General features: G+C 36.4%; 1 protein-coding gene across 3 annotated transcripts in view; it reads right to left on the reverse strand.

Annotated features, from left to right (window-relative positions):
- Positions 1 to 4,114: 4,114 nt before the first annotated feature.
- Hacd4 (3-hydroxyacyl-CoA dehydratase 4) overlaps positions 4,115 to 17,347 on the reverse strand; it is a 29,578-nt gene continuing 16,345 nt past the window's right edge. For 2 of the 3 annotated variants that reach the window (XM_027950624.2, XM_027950626.2), the window contains exons 5-7: positions 16,201 to 16,352; positions 13,316 to 13,441; positions 4,115 to 4,803 (exon numbers count right to left, since the gene is read on the reverse strand). In XM_027950624.2, coding sequence (XP_027806425.1) covers positions 4,721 to 4,803; positions 13,316 to 13,441; positions 16,201 to 16,352 — 361 coding nt within the window. In that variant the 3' untranslated portion in view covers positions 4,115 to 4,720. The remainder of the gene's footprint in view (positions 4,804 to 13,315; positions 13,442 to 16,200; positions 16,353 to 17,347) is intronic. The other variant, XM_027950625.2, reaches the window with a different exon arrangement.

Genomic DNA, 17,347 nt, shown 5'->3' on the forward strand with positions numbered 1-17,347 from the left:
TTTTGTGCATGTGACTTTTATTTGGTTTTGCCAGCCAAAGCAAACTATAGTGGTGACAGTGGTGTTATGATCTGATTTCCATGAAGTCTAAGTAGATGATATTCATTGACTTAGACAAGTTTTATTACTATTGATAAATATTTTGGAACTGCTATACACATTTAAATAATAAGCATGACACTGAATATTAGCTAAATTAATTATTAGTGAGGGCTGTATTTCCTTATGCTTTGTTCCCTTTAATGCAAGCAAAAGTTATCCAGTTCAAAATAAATCAGCCAAAAAGGTGAATATTAGTTCACAAATCAAGAAATTTTAGATCTAATGAGTAGCAGTTGCATCCAGTGAATGAAATGGTGCCATCAGACTTTGTTCTTCTTGGGATGCTTCTACATCCCTGGCAAGATGGCTGCCATCTTGCCAAAGGTAAGGAAAAGTGTCTTTGCCCACAGGTGTGGCAAAAGCAACATGGGGAGAAGTTGCTTCATTCCATGTCACATGTGAGTCTCTGAACAAGTGTTTGGTCCCTGGGAAGTAGACCACTGTCATTGGCCAAGCCTAAGTCATAAGTCTACTTATCTTTATATCCCTGCACAAAGAGAAGAGGCAGCCCACCCAGACTTTGTGAACTGTATTTCTTCAGGATGCTGGGTAGGCAGAAAATGGCAAATGTCTCCTCTATTTTTTTTTTTTTTTTACAAGTACAAATTTCTTAGGGTGACTAGTAGTCTAAAGAAAATGAAGGTTTGTGACAATGTCCTCAAGGATTGCATTTTATTCAATGGCTTGTCTGTTTGCTAACTATCCTTTTTTCACACAACCATTAATCAGGGTTCTATCTCTAGGCAATCATACACATACTGATACATCTATGAGATAATTGGGAAGAAAAATTATGCCACTGAAAATATGTACCTTTGTATCTGTCATACCAAAGCATAGTACAACGGCTGGTGCTCCACAAGCACCATGAACTTCTAGTATTCCCATGTGGCTTGTACTTTCATGTTGTCACCAAGTATACCTGCCACCTATGTTGAAGATAGTCCTACTAGTTTTGTTTACCAAATCTATTATTTCCTTAGAGGTTGAGCTAGAGGGAAATGAATTTAAAAAGCAAGAAGGTAGAAAATTTAGATTGGAAGCTAGCCTTCTCCTTCCCACCCACATACACTGTCTCATACTACTGTTACAGGTTGAAATTCATCTAGCATATACTGTTGGGTGCCAGACTGTAAGTACACTTGTATTGGTGTATTTCACTCTTGCAGCAATACCATAAGGAGGTATTGTTTTCTATTTTTTTAAAAATGCAGTAAACACATCCAGGAAGTGGCAGTCTCGCCTCTAGCCAAGTTCCTAGAGCTGAAATAGTTTTGGATCTTGGGTTCTATCAGGCTTATTAGCTTCCTCTTCAAGATGCAAACTCCCATCAAATCAAATCCCATTAAATCTGTTTCATGCTTACTGTAGATTGGTGCACTCAAAAGAAACAACTCTAATATTACCAGACCTCTGGAAGTGGGAAGTTTAGAGTTGTGGTACAAAGGTGTAGGACTTTAGATTTCTGGATCATTTTGTAAATAGAGGTGGCAAACTCAGATTGCTCTTTTCCTTTTAGCTGTTTCTTTTCAAACCTTGTCCCTCCCTGCTCCTGCCCTTGACAAGAAAACAAGGATACAAAAGAGAAAAAAATAAGATATCCCTATCTTCTCTTCCCTAGCTCCCTTTTTTGCTTTTGAGCAGACTTGGATGGAAGATTCATGGGATTTTCTTATTCATGGGAACCTCAAAGGTTGTAAATTTGAAAGTACAAACATTCTAAGATATAGGTCACTGAAATAATAAGACCCTTCTTTTTCATTACCTGTATGACCTCAGGTAAGAATTAATTATTCCCTCAAGATATTTTGGTTTGCTCTCTAGAAACCAGAAGTCTCTGCTTTTTTAAACCAGATGTTCCTTACTATACACAAAAGGAAATTTAACTTACAAGTCATCTTCTGTTAGTTTTTGAAAACACAAATGCCAAGAGAAATAGCATGCAGGGATATACTAACAAATTAATGTGGGGTTAAAGCCATGTTATGTTTCTCAAAAGTATCCAAACATTCTGACTCTTGATTTAAAAAGTGTACATTTAGAACAGATGTTGGGATCCATGCAAGTACCTAAAATCTTCTGTTTTATTTGTAATGGAATGGCTCCATGGTAACCAAGAGGCTATTAATAACTTTTTTTGAAGTCATTTGCTAGAAGTTAGCTTCTCTCAGAATGCTAGTATTTGGAGGTGAGGCCGGTGAGAAGTAAGTAGATATGGGTGTGGAGCCCTCATGAATGGAATTAGTAAGCTTACAAGAGACATGGGAGAGATACTTGCTTTCTCTACCATGTGGAGATACAGCAAGAAACCATCCATCTGCAAACCCCAAAGAAGAAGGAGTTGTTATCTTGGAATCTCACCAGGAACTGAATGAGCTGGCACCTTGATATTGAACTTCTCAGCCTCCAGAGTTGGAGAAACCTATTTCTATTGTCTAAGTCACCCCAGTGTACAGTATTTTGTTATTGTAACCAAATCTATGATACACCAAGAAGCAGGTGCTGTTATACCAAATATATAAAAAATTTAGAAGTATCTTTGAAGTTAAGTGATGGGTAGAGACTGGAAGAGTTTCAAGATGCATGATAGGAAAAACTGCTAATACTGTTTAGGAATTGACACAGGTGATTTGGGTAAGGGCTAACAGAAAACAGAAGAAATCTGGAAAGAAAGTGCAATCTTGGAGAATACATAAATTATCATGAAGAGAACACTGACAGAAATAAGAATAGTAAACACCATTTTGGATGAGGTGGTAGATGGAAATGAGGAACATGTTATTGCAAACTGGAAGAAATGGAATCTTTGTTGTAAAGTGGCAAAGAATTTGGCTGAATTGTGTCCATGTTCTAGTGTTTTGTGAAAGGTGAGACTTGTGGGCAATGAACTGGATATTTAGCTGAGGAGCTCTCTAAGCAAACTGTTGAAGTGATTTGGTTTTCCTTCTACTGCCTGTATTAAAATATGAAAGTAATGCATTGAGGACAGAATTATTAACCAAAAAGAAGCATTTAAAGATTTTGAAAATTCTGAGCCCATTCATATTACAAAAAAATAAGAAAATATGTTCTAAAGAGAACACTGAGGGTGTGATAGGAGACCATTCAATAATGAGTTTAGTGTGGGTGTGAACTGCAGACATAATCAGTTACCAGCACTGCTAGTTTGAACTGAAGGGAATGGAGATGAGACAAAGGGAAGGTTGGTTTTGGATGACTTGAATTTTACAGGAGACCATAGAGTTCATCAGCTGTGAATGTAGACCAGGGAAGAAGGACCCTAACAGTGATTCATTCTGCCAGGAGCCACAAGACTGAGACCATCCAAAGCTGTGGGGACCCGGCCTTCCCCAACAGAGATGGGTAAGATGTCTCCCCAGTGGGTCCTGAAGGCAGAACAGGAAGTCAAAGATCACCCCTGAGCCTTCAGATCTCAGAGTTTGTCTTGCTAGGCTTTGAACCTACTGGGGACCTGTTGCCCCTTTCTTTCCACCTGTGTCTCCCTTTGGAAATGGGAATGTCTATACAGTGCCCATCCAACCATTACATTTTGGTAGCATGTAATTTATTTTTAAAAAAAAAGTTTGCCTCAAGATGAATTATACCTGAGTCTCACTTTACTCTGATTTAGAAGATACTTAGATAAAACTTTAGACTTTGCAGGAATGAATTAGGTTTTAGGGGCTGTTGGGATAGAAGGAATGTATTTCACTTATAAGAAGGACATAAATTTTGTGAAGTCAGGTGCAAAATGCTATAGACTGAATCTGTGTTTCCCTAAAATTCCTGTATTAGGCCCTAACCCTCAATGCAACAATACCTGGATGTGGAGCCTTGGGGAAGCAGTTCTTTGATTAGGGTGGAACCCTCCCAAATAGGATTAATATTATTATAAGAGGAGTTGTGAGACAGTGGTCCGTCTTGTGTTTAAAAAAAAAAAAAAAAAGGGCATCTGTCTATAAACCAAGAAGTCCTCACTAGGAACAGAAATCTTGGACTTCTAAAACTCCAGAACCATGAAAATAACATTTATGTAAGCCACCCAGATTGAGGCTTTTGTTATCGCAGCCTGAGAAGGCTAACATAGGCCTTGGAAAGATGTTTAATTTTCTATGTGTAGCTAGTATTTATGGTGGGTACTGACATTTGGGGACAAAGACATTTGTCCATGAAGTACATTATTCTAGATGAGGACAGAGTGTATTTTATAGTGCTTTCCTCCTACAGATCTGCTGCTATTTGGCAATCAGAAGTGAGAAGGAATACATGTAATTTAGGTTATCAAGTCTGGTTTCTCAATTTAACTGAACTTAATTCCATTAATTTCCTTTTTCTCATTAACCTTACAGTGAAACAATCAGACTTCACCCAATATAAATGTAACTTGTATAAAAACCACAGTTTGGGGGAAACAGGGTATGCAGAGTACACGTTTTGGAAATACAGTGAGTGATAAACAGACTGCTGTTGTGTGTAGAGTTGGGGGGGTGTGATTATGTTATGTCATGGGTTTTTGTCAAGTACTGGGTATTTTCCACTAGAATACTTCCTGTGTAGTAGTTGCTGCAGCCAAGTCCACGAGCCTGTCTTTTCTCAGGTCACATTGGAATGCTGTACTTCATATTTTCTTCTTCTTAATGGAAAAGACTCTGAGGACGTCTCTTCTTTCTGAGTAAAGATGACTGTAGGTAAAATACATGCCTAAGGTGGAGAGGAAAGTGGCAAAAGTAAGTAAGGTTGATTAACCATTTCTCTGGAAAGAACCCTGACTTGATAACAGAGTGCTTCCTGAGTCCAGGGAGCCACTCATGAGGGAGACTTGGAGGAGGAACACGTAAGGACGTGTTCAGATTTTTAGTAAGTCAAACTCTTCCATCCTACTGTTTTATTTCAATACAGGGAGTATTTTCCCTTTTTGTGGGAGGTAGTTCTCTTTACTCTGAAGTTGTATCTTTGCCTTTTCTCTGTATGTGGTGTTCTTGTATCTGATCTCTATTGCCTTCCAGAGATGATCATTATTTTGAGAATTTGTGAAGGTTAGATCTGGGGAAATGTAAATTTAATAATGTAACTTTTTCCCCCAATTTCCCGGAAAACAAATTAGTTCAAAAAAATTTCAACTACTTTTTATTAATCCAGAGTATATTTTATTTACATAGCATAACTTTACTCTTTAATCTCAAGTTTCCTGCAAATGTATTAGACTTTTAAAAAATTTTATTACTTGTATATATTAATGGGTTCAGTGATGTTTCCACACCATGCATACAGTGCGCACTGATCATATCCACCTACCCTTCTACCCATGACGCGCTCTCCCCCATTGTCACCCTTCCCAGTCACTGAAAATCACTATCCTATTTTCAGGTTGACTTAAAAAGTTTCTACATTTTGAGAGAAAACATAAATACTTGTCTGCCTATGGCTTATTTTGCTTAACATGTCCCCCAATTCCATCATTTTTTCCTACAACTGTCAGGACTTCATTTTTCTTAGCTGAATAATATTCCTGTGTATATGTGTACTTTTTTATCCACTTATCTATGAATGCACACCTAGGCTTGTTTCATGTCTTTGCTATTATGAATAGCACCACAATAAACATGGGCATGCAAGTATCTGTTTTGTATGCTAACTTCCTTTCAATATATACTGTTCTCCGTAGTCATTCCTAATAACAGCATATGAGAGTTTTTGTTCCTTCACTTCCTCACGAGCATGTGTTTGTTTTGTTTATAATTGTCATTCTAACTGGAGTGAGATGGTATTATGGTATTTGCCTGATGGATGGTGGTATTGAGCATGATTTTTCATGTATTTCTTCTTTTGAGATGTTCAGATCATTTGCCATATTTAATTGAGTTGCTTTTTACATTAAGATTTCTGAGTTCTTTATACATTCTGGATATTAAACCTCGGTCAGATGAAAAGCTAGCAAATATTCTTTTTTCCATTCTGTACATTGACTCTTCATGGTTGATTGCTGTGCTGCAGCTTTTGACTTGGATGTAATCCCATGTGTCAATATCTGCTTTTCTTTCAAATCTTATCCAGAAAATCATTATCTGTACTAATAGCTTGAAGTGGCTCCCTGGTTTTCTAAGTGGAAGTTTCAGAGTTTCAAGTCTTACACTAAGGTCTTTAATTCATTTTAAGTCAATTTTTGTGCCGGGTGAAAGATAGGGATTAAATTTCAATCTTCTGTATGTGTTATCCAGTTTTCCCAGCACCATTTGTTGAAGAGGTTGTACTTCCTCCAATATATGTTTTTAGCACCTTTGTTAAGATTCCACTGGCTGTAAATGTGTAGGTTTATTTCTGTGTTCTCTGTTCCATTGGTATATGTTTTCATGCCAAACCCATGCTATTTTTGTTACTGTGGTTGAGCAGTGTGTCTTGAAATCAGATATTGTGAAGTCTGCATCACAGGGTCTTTTGTACTTTCATTTAAATTTTAAGATCTTTTTCTATGAAGAATGTCATTGGTGTTTTGATGGGGACTGAAGTGAATCTGTAGACTGGTTTGGTAGTATGGCCATTTTCACAACATTAATTCTAATCCATGAACATGGGAAGTCTTGCCAACCTTAGCATCTTTAATTTCTTATATCAGTGTTTTGTGATTCTCATTGTAGAGGTCTTTCACTTCTTTAGTTTATTCCCAGGTATTTTTTATAGCTATTGCAAATGGGATGTTTTAGTGATTTTTTTTTTTAGAAAACTCATTGGTGTATAGAAAAGCTATTGATTTTTATATGTATCCCACTCCATAAATTCACTCATGAGTTCTAATAGTCTTTTGGTGGAGTCTTTAGGATTTTCTATGTATAGAATCATATCAATTGCAGATAAATAATTTTATTTTATCCTTTCCTATTTGTGTGACTTATTTTTTTTTCTCTTACTTAATTCCTCTGGCTAAACCTTCTTGTATTATTTTGAATAAAATCAGAGTTGCCACCCTCATCTTGTTCCTGATCTTAGAGTAAATGCTTTTGGTTTTCCCCCATTCAGTATGGATGTTGGCTATGGGTTTATCACATATAGCCTTTGCTATGTTGAGGTGTGATTCTTCCTATACCTAATTTGTTCACGGCATTTATCATGAAGGGATATAGGATTTTATCAGATACCTTTTTTAAAAAAAAAATTTAGTTGTTGATTGACCTTTATTTATTTACTTATATGTGGTGCTGAGAATCAAACCCAGTGCCTCACACATGCTAGGCAAGCACTCTACCAACTGAGCCACAACCCCAGCCTCCAAGATAACTTTTCAACATCTATTGAGATGATATTTTATCCCTCCTTCTGTTTGTAACATTATACATATTGATTTATGCATGTCGAATCATACTTGCATCCCTGGAATGAAACAACTTGATCATCATGCATTTTTTAATATTTATTTTTTAGTTTTAGTTGGACACAATATCTTTATTTTATATTTATGTAGTGCTGAGGATCGAACCCAGTGCCCCATGCATGCTAGGCAAGCGCTTTACCTCTGAGCCACACACAGCCCCATCATGCATGTTTTTGATGTACTGAATTTGGTTGCTAGTCTTTTTTTTTTTTTTTGCATCTATGTTCATCAGAGATATTGGTCTATAGGTTTGTTAATGTTTGTCAGGTTTTGATAACAGGGTAATGCTAGCTTCATAAAATGTGTTTGGAAAGGTTTCCTCCTTTTATGGAATAGTTTAAAAAGTTTGGTAAAATTCAGCAGTGAGACCATCTGGTCCTCAGGGGGAGACTTTTTATTACTGATTAGATCTCATTATTTATTGATCTATTCATGTTTTTTATTCCCTTGGTTCAGTTTGGCAGGTCATGTGTATCCCCAAATTTGTCCATTTCTTCCAGATTTTCCAATTTGTTAGCATATAGTTTGTCAAAATAATTTCCAGTGGTCTGCTGTAATTCTGTGGTAGCAGTTGTAATGTCTCCTTTTTCATCTTGATGGTTATCTGGATCCTTTTTTTCTTGGTAAGTGCAGCTAAAAGGCTGTCCTTTCACTTAGCTTTGTATACATTATAATTATCCATAATTTGCTCAGTCTCCTTAGTACCTTCTTTCCCTCTGCTCCTTCTTCCCTGATCTACTTGCTCTACTGATCTCCCTTCTATTATTTTAAATGGAGCATTATCATTACATACAAATGGGGCTCACTGTGGTATATAACTACATAGGCATAGGTAGATTTTCTTCCCTCGTACTTCCTCATGCCCTCCCCTACTTTGGATCCCCTTTCTCTAGACTATAGGTCTCTTGATTTTCATGAGATCCCCATTTTTATTCCTTTCTCCCTTTCTATCTTCCACCTGAGAGAAAATATTTGACCCTTTACTTTCTGGATATGGCTTATTTCATGGTTCTCCAGTTCCATCCATTTACCAGCAAATGCCATGATTTCATTCATTCTTTATAGCTCAGTAAAACTCCATTGTGTATATATGTACCACATTTTCTTTATCCATTTATCTGTTGATGGGCACCTGGGTTGGTTCTATTACTAGTCTATTATAACTACCTCAGCTATACTAAAACTTGGTATGCATGTCTCACTATAATATGCTGATTTTAGTTCCTATGGATAAATACTAAGGAGTGGGATAGCTGTGTCATATGGTGGGTCCATTTCTAGTGTTTTGAGGAATCTTCATACTGCTTTCCAAAGAGTTGTATTAATTTGCAGTTCCACCAACAATGTGCAAGTGTACCTTTTCCTCGATATGCTCCCCAGTATTTGTTATTTATATTCTTCTTCAGCCTCCCGAATAGCTGGAATTATAGGCATGTGCCATTCTAAGTGGGATGAGATAAAATCTGTGTAGTTTTGATTTGCATTTCCTGAATTTCCATTTGATATATATCTTTTGACAAATGTAATTTGCCCTTTTATTGATTTGGTTTATTTTTGGTGTTTTTGTTTGGTGTTTTTAGTTCTTTATACATTCTGGGTATTAATCCCCTGTTGGAATAGTAACTGACAAAGATTTTTTCCCATTCTCTAGTCTGTTCTTCATGTTCTTGTTTTCTTTGCTGTGCAGAAGTATTTAAATTTGATGCCATTCCACATACTGATTCTCAGTTTTATTTCTCGAGATTTAGGAGTCCTAAGGAAGTTAGCCTGTAAAGGTTGTTTAGCTTTTAAAGAAGCAACTCTTTTTTTCACTGGCTTTTTGTGTTGTTTTTTAGTCTTTCATTTCTGCTGAGCTATATTATTTCTTCCTTCTACTAATTTACAGTTTGGATTATTATTTTTTCTAAATCCTTGAGGTACATCATTAGGTTACTTAAAGTCTTTTTAAATACAAGAACTCATTGCTATAAATTTCCCTCATAATACCACTTTTGCTGCCTCCCACAAGGTTTGGTATATTTTGTTTCATAAATGTTTTTAAAACTTCCCTTCTGACTTCCAGTGACTCACTTATTCTGAAGTGTGTTATTCAGTTTTCACATATTTTTATAATTTCTATAGCTATTCTTGTTTTAATTCCATTGTAATCAGAAAAGATACAAGATACAATGAAATCATATTAAGATTTGTTGTGGCCTAATGTATGGTCTAGAGAGTTTTATGTACTGATTTAAAAAACATGTATTCTGCAGCGGTTGGATGGACTGTTCTGCAAATGTCTGTTAAGTCCACTTGATATTTAGTATGGTTTAACTTTAATGAAATGATACCTCCTTGATCATTACAAGGAGTGATGTTATTTCTCAGTTTTTGATGAAGTCTATTTTGTCAAATGCAAGTATAGCTATTCTTGCTTATGTTAGGATTTAATTTCAGGATATTTTCCATCTCTTAGTGTATCATTACTGGTAAAATTTTTTATAACAAGAGATAGAACCCAAGGGTGCTTTAGCACTGAGCTACATCCCCAGCACTTTTAATTTTGAGATACAGTCTTACCAAGTTGCTGAAGCTGGCCTCATACTTGTGATCCTCCTGCTTCAGCCTCCCAAGCAGCTAGAATTATAGGCATGTGCCACCATTTCTTTCCAATTTGTATTTTTTAATTGTAGAATTTAATCTATTTACATTTTTTACATTTAAGTTTATTATTCAAAGGTACATACTTATGCCTTTTTTGTTAATTATCTTCTAGTTGTCTTGAATATTCCTTGTTCTTCCTCTTATTCATCTTTGTGGTTGGATGGCTTATTGTAATAATAATGTTTGAATCTTTTCCATTTCTCATGTGTATCTTCTGCTCTAGTGGGACTTACACTTTTACATGCAATCATGGTGGTAGTTTTCTTTCTTTCACTTCTGGATATTGGAATCCCTTAAGCATCTTTTGTAAGGCTTTTCTTGTTATCCTGAATCCTTGAAAGGTCTTTATTTCTCAAAGATAGCCTTGCAGGTAATAGTCATCTTGGTAGCAGTTATTGTTTCAGGTGACTTGAAATATATCATTACATTTCCTCCTGGCCTGCAGGGTTTCTTTTGATAAATCTTCTGTTAGTCTTAAATATTACTTGGTACTTTTCTCAGAGATTTTAAAATACTTTGTTCCTGGACTTTTGACTATTTGATTATAATGTGTCATGGTAAAGGTATTTCCTGGTTGTGTCTACTTGGAGTTCTATATGTGTCCCATATATAGGTGTCCATGTCTTTCCCCAAATTAGGATGTTTTCTGTGTCTTTAACCTTTAGCTCCTCACCTTTGGATATTCCAAAATGAATATTTATTCATTTAATGTCACCCACAAGAACTTGAAAGCATCCTAATTTTTTTTTCTTGTTTGAATGGAATATTTCAAAAGACCTGTCTTCAAGCTCAGATTCTTTCTTCTACTTGATATAGTCTGTCAGGCCTTTGACATTTTCATGTGCCTTATTGAGTTCTTCATTTGCAAGATTTGTTTGGTTCTTTTTCAACTCTTTTTGCTGGGTTTCTCATTCACATCCTGCATAATCTTCCTAATTTCATTTAACTGTTTATAGTCTTAGATCTCAGAGATTTTTAAAAAATCATTCCCTTGAATTATTTGTCAAGTATTTCATTTATTTTTAGTTCTTGGAATCTATTAATAGAGTTCTGATCTTTGGGGGATACACAATTACATTGTATTTTCATATTTCTAAATTGAGATTTGGACATTTGGTAGATCAGATATCTCTACCACATTTATGGAATGGCTGTTAGTAAGCAACCTTCTCTTAAAGATGTCTAGGGATGTCAGTTTATTATTTAATGTTGAATTTATTTCCAGCTAGGCACCATGTTGTCTCCCTGTAGCTTCTTTGTCTGTGATTAGTGAATTTGGGCACAGTGTATACCATGTTTGTGTCAGAGGGGCTCATGATCTCTGTGGGCTATGCAAGGACACTCTAGTGGTAGTTCAGCCAGGTGTAGCATAGGTAGCACATTGTGTGGCTTCTCCTACAATGGAAGTGGTAGCCCCTATCAAGTAATAAGGGTTTCCTCAGGTACTGGTGACTTCGTTATTTGCAAAGGTCTTTGGCACTGGCTGTCCCCATAATGATATGGGCCTAAAGCACTTATCCTATAGCCAGACAATGGTGTAGGCTCAGGTCCTGTATGGGAGAGGCAGTGGCAGGAACCACAGCATCCCTGTGACACTCACACCCAACCTGACAGCAGTGTGTGTTCAAACAACGTGTAAGAAGGCCTAGTGGCGGGAATCCCATTTGTGTGATGGCAGCAGGTATTCCTTTCTGCCTCTGCTGTGGGGCACTCCTTCACGAGAGAGAGGGAAATGGCCTGGCTTTTTTTTTTTTTTTTTTTTTTTTTTTTAACCACCAATTCTTTTAGCCATAGTGGCTGCTAGTAAGTTTCCATGAATAAGATGTGGTTGGACCTGGGCAAAATTCCTCTCAAAGCCTCCTTTGGTCATGAGTGCCTCCTGGCAGGGGTGGAGCAACAACCAAAGCTGTGGCATTGCTTAAAGTTACTCTAGCACACCTGTGAGAGCATGGCAGCAGTAGAACCACCGAATTCTTTTCTCACCCACTTAGTGGCAGGCACATATACACAGAGCTTGGGGGAGGGGAGGGTTGGTGGGAACCACATGGGTGACTGCCTTCAGTCCTGGCATCTAGTGCAAATCTGCATGCAACTGGTCACATCCCTGATCTCAGAGGGCAAGCTCTGCAATCTCCCCTTTCTTGAGGATAGTTTCCTCTCCATTCCCTTCCTTATCATAATACCTGTCCTTACTGTTCAGGGCACACAGTGGGTTTGATTCAGACCCACTCTACTGGGTCAATTTTAGTTCACAAGACAAGTTTGGTTCAGGTACCCACTGAAACAGTGCAGTGGAATTTCAATGGCATCCCAGAGATGGGAATATTCCAGGGGCTTCTGTCCCCTGCAACAGCCCAAATTCACACAGTAGGTTCCTTTTCAAGGTGTCTCCCCACTGAAACCTTAGGTGCCATAGCCAGAAGATATGAAATCCTTTTCTAAAGCAAAGCTATTGTGCAGATTTCAGATTTCTCATCTAATTAGGCTACAAGCCTGTGAGGGTTGTGAAACTCTCCAATAGCTAGGATTGCCAGCATCCGCACTGATAGTTTGCTAGGACTCTATTTCTCATTTACCCCTGCAGAGGAAAGACACTCCATTTCCTGGCTACCACTCCCATCTGGATATTTTGTTTCTTACTATGCTTTTGTTGGATCTCTGAACCTACATGTTCAGATTCTCTTGCAGTGTGCTCCCATGATCATTTCCTCCACATGCAGCTATATACCTGTTGCTTTGGTTTTTCTTTGTGGAGGAACAGCCATCTTAAAATCCCACCCAACTGTGTTTGTTCCATAAATTTTTCTCAAGTCTTTATCACCAACTCCCGTTTTCTTGCTAGCATATGAGGCCAAACAGGAAACAAGATAGACTTAAGTGGAAAAATCAGGAAGTGCCTGCTTATTTTGATATTTGTAGCTATCTGTGCTTATGGTCAAAACTTATATGTTTCATAGATAATAATTATGTTTTCTGCTAGCAAAACTGTTCTTGATTATATAGTGAAACATATATATATTTGATCTCATGGTGCCCTGAAGAAAGCATTATAACTTCCAAGTGCTTTAATAACATGATCTAGTTCATTGTGTTGGGCTTCTCCTTTGGTCTTTTCTGTTTTTACTAACTTGTCTATTAAGGTAGATGGTAGCATACACCAAAAAACACAAGAATAATTCATAAAGCAAAACGAACAGCGCTTACCTATAAAGAGCATCATGAGATACAGCCTTAGCACATATGGGAAATAGATGGAGAAGTCAAAAGGCAGCTTGGTGGAGTAAGTGCCAAACGATTCAAAATAAGGCAGCGACTGATAGATGGCAAATGCTGTTTAAAGAAAAAGGACATCATAAGGTTCTCCTCTTCAACATGTTCCAGGTTGTGTATATATGTCTCCCTAGTTGAATTTTTTGAATCTGACAGTTTTCTGATGTTTGCCGAATCCTCTAGCTAACACTGTAGTATGGTATAGAAATTTCTGCTTAATAATCAAGTGAACAAAGCTGTTACATCAGTGTGACTTTCTGAATTTTTGTCCAGGATATACTCTATTATGCTCACATGGAAAAAATTATAGGCATTTTTAAAAGGGTAATTCAAAATACTTCTGTGCCCCTTACCACAAATAGGAGTAATAATCAAATGAACTTGGGAGACGCTACATACTTTTTTCTCCTGGAATGGTACAACACACAATTAGCACAATAAAGGTCCTGAGAAATTTTGCAATAAAGAGACTAATAACATCCATTTTCTCAGACTATCTCCTCCTCTCTCACACAGCCCTATTAGTACTTAATAAAACTTCTAGGGAACTCATACCTGAAATGCTGGCCTAAATTATTTTGAAGAAGGAGGCTGGTGTCAAAAAGATGGAGACTTCATGAAACTGTATCCCATGTGTAGATTTTTAATAAAATATATAATTTTTTTCCATGAAATAAAACACTACCAGTGATGTGAGATGTTATCACTAGGGAAAGGATGAAAGGTACAGGGGAATTAGACACTAGTTCTGCAATTTCTTGTGAGTCCAACCTTATTTTAACATAGGAAGAGTCAAACGGATCTGCAATGGACACCAAACATGCCACCCAAAACTAACACGAGTTGCCCCTCAGTCTCTAGTATTTCATCATAGAACCAGTTGATCTGGTTATTTATATGAATTATGTTTTTCTTATATTTACCAGATGTAAGAACTATGTTATTTAAATGAGTTATTAACCTATTAAAAGTTATCAAAAGTTAAAGTTTTCTTAACTACATATTCTTATCCTATGAGATATTTGAACTATATAGAAACAAAATCAGTCACCCATATTCCCTACCCAGGATTCATAACTGTTGACAATTTTGTCATGAATGCTTCTAGATTTTTTTCTGTGTATACTTCATAAGAATCAGTTTATGAATTTAATAAAAGAATATGGGTTGTATGACAGCCATGTCTTTCTTAGAAAGAGAAGGCTTAGAATTAACAATAGAATATATTTAGTCATCACTAGTTTTAAGAAGAGATTAATCATATATCTACTTTATTCCCTAATTTAAAATTTTTATTTTGGGTTTTATTAATTTTAATTAAAAATTATAACTGTATACACTCATGAGACAGGGTATATGTCTTGATATATGTATAAAATGTGGAATGATGAAACAAGCTAATTAACATACTCATCACCTCATTTATTTTTGGTGGCAAGACATTAGAAATTTACTTTCAACTATTTTAATTTATTTTAAAATAAATTTATTTTAAAATAAATTATTACTAGCTACAGCCACCTTGCTGTGAAGCAGCTCTCAAAAATGTATTCATCCTAATTTAAGCTTTGCATGCTTTGACCAACACTCAGCCTACCATTCCTTTGTATATTCTTTATAATGTTTTTATGATATAACAAAGGAATGTGCTTAATGTTTAAATGAGTGAGAGATTTCATTCTTAAAGAAAGGGCAGTTTTATGGATTTTCAGGAAGATTATTCTCTAGGTTCTTTTGACATAGTCTATTCCAAAATTTAATAAATCTTCCTTTTGAAAACAAAGCAAATTTAAAAATTATATCTAATATGATTTATTATAACTTTAGCTCCTTTTCTCTGGTCAACAGTAGATAGAAAACATATGGCTTTATTTTACATACTGGTCTTTATGTACTTTATGATATTGGCAACATCACCATCGTTTTATGGTGAATCTGTTTCTTTATGATTTCCCTTAGTTACCTCAACATGCATTCTTATTTTATGCCTTCAGTTTTCAAAAACTTTAATTGTCTTTTAGAAAGCTCCCTAGCAGTCTGCCAAATCCATTACAGAAATAAGTGTATATACTCCAAATATCTTCAAGTTCTTTGCAAGTTGATGATTTTTATTAAGTTTGAGGTTTATATTTTGGTTATGTAATTAACCTACTTGGTATTGGAGCTAACAATTCATTCTGTGTTTACTGAGCATGTATGATAGTGCATAAGAGAAAGGAAAAAAGCAAAGAAACAGACATACCCCATGGCTTCATAGAGCTCAAAATGCAGTTAGGGAACTGGATATTATTCAAAGAATCATACAAATGTCTAGTTAAAGCTGATAGGCCCTATAAAAAAAAGAAATCCATGAAACCATAGTAGGAGGAATTTACTTAGTTGAGAAGTTTGTGAAGGCTTCTCTCAGAAAGCAATTATTCATCTCAAGGTAGAGGCAACTTGCAGGCAGAGGGAGAAAGGCATGGGAGATGGCAAGTGAGAAGAGTTTACCTAGGGTGAACAGAATTCCTATGCATGAAAAGTAAAAGCCGTAGATCATTGAGTCTCTAAGTGCTAAACCCCTCTTTGAGAGGTTAAACGAGTTTCACAAAATTCATATAGTGAGTTAATGAAGTTAAGGGTTGGACTCAGATGTCCTTTGTTTCTTGTCCAGAGCTGCTTCCCTTTCCAACTTTGCTTTATGAAGCAAGGAAATGTGCCAGGAAAGACACACTGAGTACGGTAAGCACTAGCACAAATAATTTAATCATCAAAATTTCAGTGAACGATTACAACGAGATGTTTTTATCAGTCCACAACACCTCATCACTCTTTCTTACCTTCAGCAAGAACACACAGGGGATAGATGGGCATCCACAGTGTTTGACTGAGCCATGTCAAGATGGAATAGTATGTTCCTATGACCGATAACATGCTATAAGTGTACCTGCAAGGAGACAAGGAGCTCATAAGTATCCTTTTTTGCTCCTGTCTGGGAAATAAAAGAAAATAACTTACTATATAACTAGATACAGGGATAAAACTAAAAGTATATTACTTACATACCTATTTTCTATGATTTAAAAAATGGTCAGGGCAGGTGGGGACTGTGTCACTCTAGCTTATCTCATGGGGTAGATTGTAGATAATTATAGAATTGAACAGAGTAAGAATGTAATAGTAATCTCTTGGAGTGTAACAAACTCCTTGATTAGAGACTTCAATTTCATTAAACAGCCCAGCCCCATTTGATGCAGACAGCAGCTAGGTTTAAAAAAATCAAAACAAAAACTTTGGGGGATGAATTAAAATGACTTCCCAGATTCTTATTTGGCGTGTAGTTGTGGATCTTACGTGATCAGTTAATTAAAGGAACTGGCCTTGGGAGCTGGTTTGGGGTATAGTAGATAGCTTTAAACCTACCAGCGTGAAGTAGTAGAAAGTTTTCTACAAATTTTTATCTACTTGAATAGGCCAGTGGTTCCTAAGCTTAAGCATACAATGAGAATCAACCCAGGTAGCTTTAAAAGCACACAGGGCTGGGTCCTTCCGCCACAATTTGATTCAGCCGGTCTGAAGTAGAGCCTGAGAAATTTGTGTTACAAGTTCCAGGTAAGACTGATGCTACCTGTCTAGGGATCACACTTTGAGAACAACTGGAAGAGGCAATAAAAATACATGACAACCCCCCCCCCCAAAGCTTGAAAACATAAACTGAAAAAAGTAAGTTTTTCACTCCAGTTTTTAGAAACAATGACCAATACCAGTTTCTTATGTAACCTTTCAGAAATGTTTTTGCATATGCTCTGTGTATGTAATGTATGCCCGTGGTGTAAGCCCTTACTAACATAGCATGTTATCAAAGTTTTTAATCTTTACAACTTTCAGTGAAAAATTGGACCTTTTCATCCCCCTCTTATTAGAAAAAAGAGGAATGGGTAAGCATCTCATACATTTAAAAGTCATGTTGGAGGAAGTTCAATTTAT

Source organism: Marmota flaviventris, chromosome 13, assembly GCF_047511675.1.
Source record: "Marmota flaviventris isolate mMarFla1 chromosome 13, mMarFla1.hap1, whole genome shotgun sequence".
Lineage (NCBI taxonomy): Eukaryota > Metazoa > Chordata > Mammalia > Rodentia > Sciuridae > Marmota > Marmota flaviventris.